Source organism: Plectropomus leopardus, chromosome 3 (assembly GCF_008729295.1).
Source record: "Plectropomus leopardus isolate mb chromosome 3, YSFRI_Pleo_2.0, whole genome shotgun sequence".
Lineage (NCBI taxonomy): Eukaryota > Metazoa > Chordata > Actinopteri > Perciformes > Serranidae > Plectropomus > Plectropomus leopardus.
This window is the reverse complement of record NC_056465.1, coordinates 21650692-21662809: the sequence shown is the minus strand read 5'-3', so window position 1 is coordinate 21662809 and position 12118 is coordinate 21650692. Positions and strand designations below refer to the sequence as shown.

Genomic DNA, 12118 nt, shown 5'->3' with positions numbered 1-12118 from the left:
GGGATATTTACAATACAGTACTGAAATACTTAAAATTGCTGGGATCACAAATTTCAGAGAGGGTCTCACACAGTGAAGATTACTCTTGGTATGGGAACAAAAATCTTGTCTATTTTTGGCACAAGTATCAAGCTACTCTACAGGGAGTGCAGCTTTACAAACGTAAACAACATGTTGCATTTTTTTGTGTTGTATATCCCTCCCGTAGGAATGCCAAGCATACTGCTATTTTCTTCCCTCTGCTGTTTGACCGTACCACGAGGGACAAAGTTTTACAAAACGAGTGAGAGACAACAGGGAAAGTTTCCAGAACTTGGAAGGGCATCAGTAGTCATAAGCTGCAAAAAAAAGAAACAGAAGAGCAGTTATTCCACATCTGCCTGAGCTCACGAAGAAGGGGAGCATGCGATCCACTTCAGAGGCTGAAATCCAGATTGGAGGTATCATGCAAGCATGCAATCACACCAAGGTGGTCTTACTTTCTATTGTGAGGATACAGGTACTTGCTGCTGTGCCTCTGCTGTTCACAGCCTTGCACATGTACTCTCCCTCGTCCTCTGGGAAGGTCTCTGGCAGGTAGAGGCAGTACGTCTCACCTCTCTCTATATACTGATAGTCCTCACAGTCCTGGAGCATCTCTCCTTCGAACCACCAGGTCACCTCTGGTTTGGGCTCCCCGGTGATCTTAACGGTGAACCGAACTGGCTCAGAGTCCACCACTGATTGATTTTTAAGGGGCTTTTTAAACCACGGAGCCCCCGATCTGGCGTGATCCTCCTCGTCTTCATAGGCTGCAGAGCCGTTGATGATGCTACCCTCCTCATCTACTTCATCCTCCTTCTTCTGCAAACAGATGACAACAAAAACTAGAATTACCGCTACACGGTTGAAGACCTCCACAAACCAGTCAAGCTGCACTTACAGTTTACATCCATGTCTGTAAAAGCATGGACTCTTCAAACACATCAATTCAGTGTCTGACCAAATCTCTCCCCGTCTGTTCCCTGAGATGACACTGAATAATGGCCAGAAAAGTGGTTTTACAGAACATTATGATGTCAAAGTGAAGTTGACCTTTGACCTTTTGGATATAAAATATCATCACTTCATTATTTTATCCTATGTGACATTGTGTGAACTTTTGTCATAATTAACGTACGAATTTGTGAGATATGCCAAAAACATATTTTGTGAGGTCAGAGTGACCTTGACCATTGACCACCAAATTCTAATCAGTTCATTCTTGAGTCCAAGTGGATGTTTGTGCCAAATTGTGCCAAACTTGGCCATATGTTTTTGACATATGGCGTTCACAAGACTGGGACAGACAGACAGACAACCTGAAAACATAATGCATCCAGCCCTGGCTATCGCCGGCACAGAAGCATAAAAATCACAAACTGTTGCCAGGGTCAAAGCAACCTTAAACTTAACTCTCGCTATGCTGTCATGCACGAGAAATTATCTTGCGTATATGGTTGTGCACATGGGTGTTTTACTTTTTGGAGGGCAGCATCGATCTCTTGCTGCTCAAACTGCATCCTCTGCAGCTTCTGCTCCTCTATCCTCCTCCTCTCCTCCTCCTCTCTGGCTTTGGCCATTTGTTGAAACCGGGCTTTCATATCCACTTTCTGTTTGAATGGTGACTCCTCAGCCCTCATTGGAGTTGTTTCTTTTCCCTCCTCGTCCTGAAAAACAAAGAAAATTATAAGATGTGAGACTGAAAAAAGTCAACACCTTTTTGTAATTCTAACATCTTGAATCACTGACATCTTACCTCCTGGAACCTCTCAGCTTCTCTCTCTTTAATTTCATCATCAATGGCCTTCCTCCGTGCTCGTTCCATCTCAATCTTTTTCTGAATCTCCTCTTCAGTCAGCTCCTTGATCTTCTCAAATTTGGACTTTAGGTTCTTGGCCTGGATGGAGCCGGTCCTCTTCAGCTTGGTCAGTTCTTCATACTCTCTGTTTACAACATCTGAGCTTTCATTCACTTCATCCTGCAAAATAGAAGCCAGTTTATTTCTGCATAGTTGTGAGAGCGCCATAAATGATGGAAAAAGCAACCACAATAGAGTGTCCCAAGAATGAGCCCTTAAACCCCAAAATGAGTTAGCAATTTAGCACTCCTGGTTCCTGGGTCTTGAAGTCTACAACATTTTGAATGGGTTTTTGGTTAGATGCCTGAAATAAAGTCTGTGATTAACACAAGCCTAAGAGACTTTCATGTTTTGTTCTACGACATAAAATACGTCTGTAAATACCCCACTCGTCAGCTTTGAAGCTTCAGCGTGTCTCAAAAAAGGCAGTTACAAACAAGTGGCTCAATGAAACTAAAGATCGTCATCATGCCGAGCCGCGCAGAACACGGCTTTGCAGCTTTGTTGTTGCAGTGTCATAGAAGGCATGCAACAATGGTGTAGTTCGTTAATAGCCTAACATTAGCTTTTTACTTCTGGCTTTTTGAACAAAATGTGTCAGTATTATAAACTTTTATTTGCCACAGATCTTATTTTCTGCAACAATCCAGAATCCAGTGGAAAAATCCCACTGGATTTTTGTCAAGGGAGCCAGGGCAACGCTAACTTCTGTGTTGGCCTCCAAATAAACATAAGCCCTGCAGCAATCTATGTGCAATGAAAAAAAAGCAATATATGCATTTACTTGGAAAGATGTATTTGGAAACACCTGAGTCACTTAAGTTCTGTATTTTCAAGCATAATTGACTAATAAGTTAATGCAGTATGTGACAGACATGTTCTATATAAATCTTGATCTTTTCTAGACTGACCTCTCCCATCTCTTGTCTGAGTTGTTCAAATTCCTGCTTCTCCTGCTCCATCTTCTTTTTGCGTTCCTCTGCCTTGCGTCTCCTCTCAGCTTCCTCCTTCTCCTTCAGCAGCTCCTCAAAGTTCATCTCCAGTTTTCTAGGGTGCAGTGCTTCCTGAGATTCACTCTTCACCATCCCTTCTTCCTCATCTTCTACCTGTACACACAAAGAAAGAGATTTTGGAAAACAGCAAACAAAAGTCAAACTACTCACCCAACATTTAATAGCGTCGGAAAAGCAGCAACAGTAAGCAGGAGCCATTCTTATTGTTGCACACAGCATTTTAAAAACAATAAGCATCATCATCGTTCTTTGACCTTTGCGCCCTTTTGCTTTGGGAATCAATTCCTAACAGAACACTGAATGATAAAAATGATCGTTTCGCCTTATTTCTCTTTGAAAAATATTAAATTAAAAAAGCATCTTACTGTTTCATCTCCATATGCAGACTTTTCCTGATCCAGGCCAGGGCTCTTAAAGAAATAATTTGGACAAGGAAATAGCAATGCAGGTGTACCATTTGAGCCAATCAGAATGATAAACAGTACATTAGTCGTTATCCAATTCGAATCCACATGTTGGTCACATTTAGACATAGTTAGTGTAAAAGGTTAAAGCAGATGATAGATTGATGTAAACCAAAATTGTTTTGGTCATAATTGATATTTATTCATGAAACATTTAACTAATACAAAGCTCAACACATAGACATTATCTTTCTCTATGTGTTTTTGAGCAATTGTACATTTTGTTATAAAGCAAGTTTAAATGTTATTGTAAAAGGGAAAGCTCAGCAGCAGCAAACAAAGTCAAAGCCAGCTGAACAGTAACTGAAATGTCATGTTAATGATCAGTAAATTACATGCAGAGTACACAAGAAATGCAGGCTTACCATACTCTTGCGAGCCTCAGCAAAGAGCCTCTTCTCCTCTTCAAGTCTCTTCTTGGCCTCCTCCTCTGCCCTCTTCTGCTCCTCCTCTCTTCTCTGGCGCTCCAGATCCTCAAAACTGACACATATCTTCCCAGGTTTGCTGCCCTCCAGGTTCAGTAAGGCCATCAGCACCTCGTCGTCCTCATCTACAAGCTGAGCAAGAACACAGCAGGGTAAACTTTGAGGAGTGGCTGTTGGTGTCATTTACCTCTGCTAGTTTCATGTAACCTTTAAAAATGAAGCCCCTCTTATTTATGTGACCAAGTTTGCATTAAAGACTTCTAGTTCAGGTGAAATCTACCTTAAAGGAATTGTTTGACATTTTAGGAAATTCACTTATTTGCTTTTTGGCAGAGAGTTAGACAGTTAAATTTAAGAAAAAAGGAGATTTGACCAGCACCAGAGGGTATAGGGTTTGTTTCAACGTTTAAATTTTTTTTTTTCTAATTGCATTGACCCGCCAAAAAACTTCACCTATGCAAGCACCTCTAAAGTTCCCTAATTAACATAAGATATCTTGATTGTGGTTCAATCTGGAGAGAGCTGACAATTGTGAGCATAAGTGTAAAAAAAATCTGCTGTTTTGTAATTTTTTGGTGAAGTAGTTGGTGCTTATAGCCAAGAAATAGTCTGATACATAACCCCCTGTAAATTGTTGAAATGTCAATTTTACACTCCAGCTTTGCACAAATTATATAAAATAAGATAGAACTTGTTAACAAGGAAGCTTTAGAGGTGCTGCTATTTGGATTTTGCTCGCTTTGAATAAAATCCTGCTGACTGTTTCCCCTTTTCCAGTTTTTGTGCTAAGCTAAGCTAACTGGCTGCAGCCATATATTTAATGTACACATATGAGAGTGGGGTCTGTCCTTTTATCTTACTCACCACCAGAAAGTGGATTAGCCCATTTCCCTAAATAAGTAACTATTCTTTCAATATAAGTTTATATAAATAATGATACTAACACCAGATATGTTTGCAAACTGAGATATTGATACTGACACTTATTTTTTGGTATCTACTTGTATATTTATTGATGGAGAAACATACTGACCATGCTCTTCCTGGCCTCGGCGAAAGCTCTTCTCTCCTCTTCCATTCGTCTTTTGTACTCCTCCTCTGCTTTCTTGCGCTCTTCTTCCACCCTCTGCCTCTCCACCTCCTCAAAACTCAGCCTCAGTTTTCCAGGTCGGAACTCCTCCTTATCTTCCTGAGCCGGCTGAGCGTCCTCCTCATCCTCTCCCTGATAACATGCAGACGTACAGCACAGATCAAGTAAGCTCAACAACAGTTCAAACATCACACAAACTTTACTTCAGTGTTTTAAGTTTGTCAGTTTAAGAGGTGTACCTGGCACATAAAGACTACTATTGCTACTCAGTAGGCTACTTCTTGGCAAATAATTTGTAGATTTTTTCAGATTTCTTGTCAGCATCAGGAGGATGACAGGATGTTGATATGGTGTATTGCAGAGATAAAGTGATTTAACTCTATGAAACCTGAGAAAAGTGCTTGATGTCTTTCAAAATCAAGGGAAGAGAATTATCATTATCTTCTAATAATCTCTCTCTCTCTTTTAAACTCATTTTCAGGTAATTTCCTTGTCACCTATTCCTTATTTCTTGCAATTTTAGGGACATCTCATGTGTTTTTTAGCCATGTTTTCATATGAAATCAAACCATTGCTTATGTAAAAGATGTCTCAAGGCAACACAAGAAAACTGATGTTGTTCCAGGTTTCAAAGGGTTAAAGTAACGTTATGTTCTCTTTACCATTCCCAGCCTGGCCTCCTCGAAAGCTTTTTTCTCATCTAGCAGTCGCCGCTTGGCCTCTTCCTCCGCTTGCTTCCTCCTTTGCTCCTGCCGCTCCTTCTCCAGCTCCTCAAACGTCATCTTCAGCTTCCCAGGGTCACCTGCGACCTCTCTGCAGGCTTCTCCTCTTCATCCTAAATGTGAGACTGCATTTTTCAATCTGATCCACAATCATTATAATGGTTGTAAACAGCTTACATCCTATTAAAAGTCAACAAAAATGTTCATTTCGTCAGATCCCTACCTGTGGAACAATCGAGCGTCGTTTGGCTTCCCTGAAGGAGCGTCTGTTTTCATCGTACCGTCTCTTCTTCTCTTCCTCAGCCTTCTTCTTTATCTCCTCCTCTCGATTCTTCTCCATGTCTTCAAAGTTCACCTTGATTCTGCCTGGAGGTCGTGATGACTTCGCTGGAACCACTCGTACCAGGATTGTGTCATCTCCTTCCAAAAGGTGTGTTATGATATGATATTATCCAAGGTCTTTCAAAGGCACAGAAAAACAAATTTGTTATAATTCAATAAAAAATGAAAAAAAGACCATATTGGTATGTCGAGTGCAAGAGGCAGACAGTTAAGTAGTACTGTACTCAAGTACAATTTTGAGGTTCTTAACTTAAATATTTCCATTTTACTTTATGCTGCTTTTGATACTTAAGGTAAATCTGTCTTAATTCCTTTTTTATTTTGTAGAATTTCGAATGCATGTATACTTGGTACAAAGCTTTGATTACACTGGTATATGGATCATTTTACTGAAGTACTGGATCTGAATTATTTATAACCATTCAGGCTTGAGCTCGTATATACCCCTTTCCCACCAAAATTAGCGCATGTACACAAGTTTTTCAACCTCGGGTAAACTCGCTAAAAATAAATACAGCTGATAGACTGCATTCCAACTGCCAGTGAGCTAACCTCTGCATCACACGAGTCTGCCTTTCCGTCAGCTTATGTGTGTGTGTGTGTGTGTGTGTGTGTGTGTGTGTGTGTGTGTGTGTGTGTGGGGCTTTGTTGGTGGTGTGTGTGTGTGTGTGTGTGTGTGTGTGTGTGTGTGTGTGTGTGGGCTGCTTTGTTGGTGTGTGTGTGTGTGTGTGTGTGTGTGTGTGTGTGTGTGTGTGGGGCTGCTTTGTTGGTGTGTGTGTGTGTGTGTGGTGTGTGTGTGTGTGTGTGTGTGTGTGTGTGTGGGCTGCTTTGTTGGTGTGTGTGTGCGATGCCACAGACAGACAGGAGAACAGGTAAACAGTAGACAGCAGCAGGAACAGAGGTGTTTGAAAACGTTTCAGCGGTTTCTTCTTTTTATATATCTTTTACTTATTCAGTCTCTCTTTCAAACTCAGTGCAGATGTATTTGGATCAGTGTTTTATTGCTTCTTAGGAGCAGACGTTCAGTAATTAGTGACGGTGCGTCATTGCATCTTGCCACTTAAGGAGCTGAAATTACCGCGTTCACCCGGGTGTTGTGTTTCCATCAGTGCCGATCGGAGCTGGAGGCGATAAAAACCCGTGTCTACTGCAGAGTCATTTGTCAATGCTGATCATACGCATTCTCATCATATTAAAAAGCCAAATGTTAGCGGATGATAGTATGTTTTTTGTGCAGTGGGAAGGGGGACATGGACATCATGACACACTATTTAATGGTAGAGGGAAAAATAATTCAGGTCAGTCTCAATAAATCTCAGTATATAAATTTCAATAAATTCATGTCAATGCATATCCACCCCCCCCACACACATAGACACAGACTGGGAATAAGAGTATGTGGGTTAGGGTAAACTCTTCTGGCCTAATGTTGCCATTTGCAGTAGGTCAGAGTATGGGTGTCAGTCCAAGATAGCAAAGTCTAATTCAGTCACAGTAAGGAGGTCTCGGGCTAATTTAATCACTGGGAGGTGTGGGAAACAGTTGCCAGTCATATGCTGTCTACACTTGGCTCAGCTGTAATGTGCTATTCCAGCTGCGTCTAGATCATCAGGACTTCCTTATATTCAAACAGGATCACATTACTCCATTTCTGATAATAAGATCTAAACATGATTTTATTTTTCATGAACAAAAATAGTAAAATGCTAATGTGGCAAGCTAAGAAATGGAGAAGAGCTGTGCTATAAGTTAATTATGTCAGGTGAATACACATAAGAAACTCTGGTAGATGAGTCACCCTTAAGAATATACTTAAGTGTGTAGAGAATGGTGTTTCTAATCAGTTTCACTTAATGATTTCGTCAGCATTAGCAGGGCTGTAGCAATAATTTTAGAAATACTAAAGTCATCAGTCAATGGCCACAATCAGCCCCACATCCCCAAAAATAAAGTATCTAATTTGTTTGTTATTTTGATTTTTTTTTCAAGTGTTATTACATAAAGTTGTTTTTTGTGCAAACTCTTTGAAAATTAATAATTATTTCTACCTTGAAGAGAATTGAGGAAACTTTGCCTACTCTTCTTCCTAGCACCACCATTTTATAATCCAACATGATGATTTTTTTGCCATTTCAACAACTTCTCCAACCCCCCAGGAGTACAATTCTGGTGGAAGATAATCTTAACTAAATCTGAGTCTAAAAACAGTGAAATTAACCTAAATAATATCTAACATTTCAATTATGAAACAAATTTTGATAGTTCTTGCTAAATCCCAGAAGTTCCTTTCAAAAATATAACATGACCATGTTATGTCCCTGATCATTACTGATTATGAGGAGACATATTTAAATTTAACTAAAATCACTCCTATTACAACAGTGTCCTTGTTAAGATTTCTGTATAGCTGTTGAACATATCCAGCCTTGTTAACACCATTATTAGTTTGACTGTTGTCATTGCACTAGAGTAGAATTAGAGCAGAGAAGTAGCAGGTAATAGCCTGTAATTGCTGGCACTAGACTACTTATGTAACCATTCCCAAGAACTGCACTATCTAAAGGTATAATAGGACTTCTGTCTCTTCTGATTAGAAATATTCCTTTGAGTTGCATCACATTGTTTTCCAAATTACACAGTAAGATATAATAAAGGCGACCCATTTACCATGAGTTCACATGCTGGTCATGTCAACAATGCTCCTGCTGGTTTCATACGTACACACAGCCTCTGCCAACTGTTAACTGCCACTTAAAATAACTCATCTGAGTGGCAGCTGAGGATTACCTGAATCATTATAGATACACGCATACATCAGAAAGGCGGCGCTGAGCCATGTAGACATGCTGTCCCACTTCCCAGTGCGACCCTGTACTTACTTCAGCTGCTTTCTGAGCCAGTTCTTTCTTTATTTTGGCCTTTTCCATGTTGTCCTGGGCTTCCCTCTTCTTCCTCTCCCCTTCCATCCTCTTCCTTTCTTCCTCTTGTCTTTGTTTTTCCATTTCCGCAAACTTTCCCTTCACGCTACCTGAGGATAACAGAGCACAACACAAGCCCTCAGCCTCCTCCTCCTCCTCCCAGATCCCTTGTTGAATATCCACCCTACCCACTATCTGCATCCCATTGTGCGTCTTACCTGTGATTTTGGGGACGTAGGATTTTTCTACCTTTGCTGGCTTCACCTCTTCTTCCTCATCGCTGGAAGCGAGTAGTTCTTTTATCTGTGGTGGATCAGATAGAGTGGTGGTGAGGTTACGGTTTAGCTGGGATCATCTCCTTTGACACTCAGGAGCCATGCTGGTCCCAGCAAGAACAAGGGCCTAATCCCTGGTAATAGCCAGGTCATGTGACCCACAGGTGGGCCTCTGATTGGGCCGTGGTGTTGTTGCACAGACAGGAGATGAGCGTAGGTGCTCGAGCCTGGCCAACATATGGCATGGCTGTACACAGGGAGGCTGTTCTGTCTAAGTATCACTGTTAATCCACTCACATAACACCGTATCACTGCGTTTATTTCACCACAGTCGATCTCAAAGAAAAGCTGTCTTAACCTAGAATACTTGATCACCAACTAATCTCTGACTTTCCACTTTCAATTTCACACATGCACACAAAAAAAAAATATTTCCACCACACGTTATGTCAATTTCGTCATCTGTTTCCTCTGATGAAAATATAGGGCTGCATTTTGTCATGGTTTAACATTATATCAACTGAGAAAAAGATATTGTGTGCATGACTTAAATAATACAGTTGCAGCTCATTATTATTTTTGGTAGGTGTGGGCAATAGATCAATGTATCAATATGGTGATAGGAGATCAAAGATCATCTTTAATTCTGGTTTGAAAGACTACAATACAGTAAAGTCATGTCATTTTCTTTTTTGTCAACTTTTTAAACTGTTCTATTTATTTTTTGTTATTATTTTGCCTTTACTCCCGACTCGGGCATTATATCCACATTACCAATGATTGTTTCACAAAAATCTCATTGTGGAAACATTTTGTAAAAGCACCAATAGTCAGTTGTACAATATTGTCCCAATAACATTACCAAGGTATTTGGTCAAAAATATCAAATATCTTTGATTTTCTCCATATCACCCAGCCCTAATTTCTGTCACTGATTAGTCTGTTGTAGGATTAACTGATTAATTGATTAGTCCATAAAATGCCAGAAAATAGCCAAAAATGCCCATTATAATTTTACAGAGCCCAAAGTGCTGTCTTAAAAATTCTTGTTTTGTTCTGCTCAACAGTCTAAAGCCAAAATATATATTCAGTTCATGATGATATAAAAAAGGGAAAAGCAACATGTTACCACATATTAGAAGCTGGAAACATATATAGACAATATTTGCTGTTTTTCAAGGTTTCAAAAAAATATTTTGTCTAATTATTGACAGGTTAAACGCCACTGATTTAGCATTGTACTCCCACAACACTGTCCAGCTCATGATGTGCAGTTTAAAAAGAAGAAAGATCAACACTGATGCAAAAGAAGCAGAGATATCTTTTTCCTCGACACATTCTTCTTCCTTGTCAAAATCTGGTGCCTTCATTACCCATGATGCAACTTGAACACGGACAGCTCGGTCAGAGAGTCTCATAAAACTGTGTCATAACTCCACATAAGTGTAAAACCAGCGGAGTTCTCCTTTTGTTTTGCCATTGAACTAAATTAACTGATTAATCCAATATTTGTTCAGCGCCATTTACAAACATTTTTCTGCAATTCTGCCCAGAATATTTTGGTAACATTTTGGTTTTAATGAGCTGAACAATGCTTTGTGTCTTAAGATGCATTTAGAATTACAGAGGATCCACTGGAGGACCAGTGGAGTTAAATCCTTTAGTATTCCACATTATTTTGGCTAAAATGAGCACCTTTTTAAAACATAAAATGTTTTGAAGTCAAGCTTAAATATTACTTGAACTGTTAATTAATTGGTTAGTTGTACAGAACTCGGTGTGGTGTGTAGAAGACAGTGAATTCTCACTCAAACTGGCAGCCTTGTCACTCCGTCATGCCTCATCATGCCATGCAGGTCACGGTCAGAGGTTAGTGAAGTTATCTGTCTTTGACCTGCTGCTTCCTGCGATTATACTCTCTCTCTTTGATGTATTGCTCCTTTCTCTTCTGCTGCTCTTCCCTGTTCCTCTGCCGGCTGCGCTCCTCTCTGGCCTTCTGCATGGCCTCAAACTTGCCCGTCACATCTCCCTTTTCTTTGTTCAGCTTTGGCACATAGCTCCTGGCCACCGGCTTTCTGGATCTGAGGAGTTTCTGTGATTTAACAGTCAGAGAGAAGATAATTATTTGTGCGGCAAGGGGAAACAAGAAATATACATATGGACAAGGATCACATCATCCACAGAGATGTATATCATCACTTGTGATCTCTACGTCCGTTGCTCACCTCTTTCTTAAGTGCCAGATCAGAAATGTCTTCGCTTGTGTCAGGTTGAGCATCCTCCTTCGTCTCTGTGTCCTGAGCTACACCATTAACAGCTTCTGACTTCTTTTTTTCCTTGGCCTTGTTGTCCTCTTTGTGTTTCACACCGTTCATGTGTGTCTTGTCAGTCTTATTACTCGCTTCCTCATTCATGTGGCAAGGCTCTTTGTCTTCGCTGTGTGACATATCCTCACTTTTCTCCTCATCTGCGTCATCTTCATCAACCGCCGCATCCTCCTCCTCATGTGTTGCATCGTCTTCCTTGTTTTCCTCATCGCTCATGTTGAGTTCACTTTTATTTGTGACATCATCCATGTCGTGGGCAACCACAGCTGCGACCTGCGCCACCTCAGTCATGTTTGTACCCCAATGACAAGTTGACAAACAGGGTTCTGTTCAAATGTTACCTACAAAGCAAAGAAGGGTTTAAATGTTAACATTTTTGTTACATAATACATGCGTGATTGATTACCAGTCTGTCCTGCACATCACAAATGCTAAGTTTACAACAGAAATTGGACCATATGACATAAACAATCACATTGTCATTGAATTATCAGATTCGTTCCTTTTTATATGCAGTATCTATGCCCCATGCAAAAGGTTATCAGGCTCTTAACTAAATGTAAAATACTTTAACTATGCTATTTTTCACTGATAGACCTAACAAGAATAATTCATAAGCCGTCTCCTGAAATTGTTAGTGGTCAGCGCCTTTGCACGCTTCAA

General features: G+C 40.3%; 1 protein-coding gene across 1 annotated transcript in view; it reads right to left on the bottom strand.

The window, feature by feature from the left end:
• Positions 1-459: 459 nt before the first annotated feature.
• nexn (nexilin (F actin binding protein)) overlaps positions 460-12118 on the bottom strand; it is a 35453-nt gene continuing 23794 nt past the window's right edge. Inside the window, 14 exon segments of the mRNA XM_042516632.1 lie at positions 460-843; positions 1500-1688; positions 1778-1999; positions 2791-2985; positions 3258-3302; positions 3722-3913; positions 4815-5003; positions 5534-5670; positions 5673-5706; positions 5817-6017; positions 8815-8963; positions 9072-9156; positions 11023-11220; positions 11354-11796. Coding sequence (XP_042372566.1) covers positions 460-843; positions 1500-1688; positions 1778-1999; positions 2791-2985; positions 3258-3302; positions 3722-3913; positions 4815-5003; positions 5534-5670; positions 5673-5706; positions 5817-6017; positions 8815-8963; positions 9072-9156; positions 11023-11220; positions 11354-11746 — 2613 coding nt within the window. The 5' untranslated portion in view covers positions 11747-11796.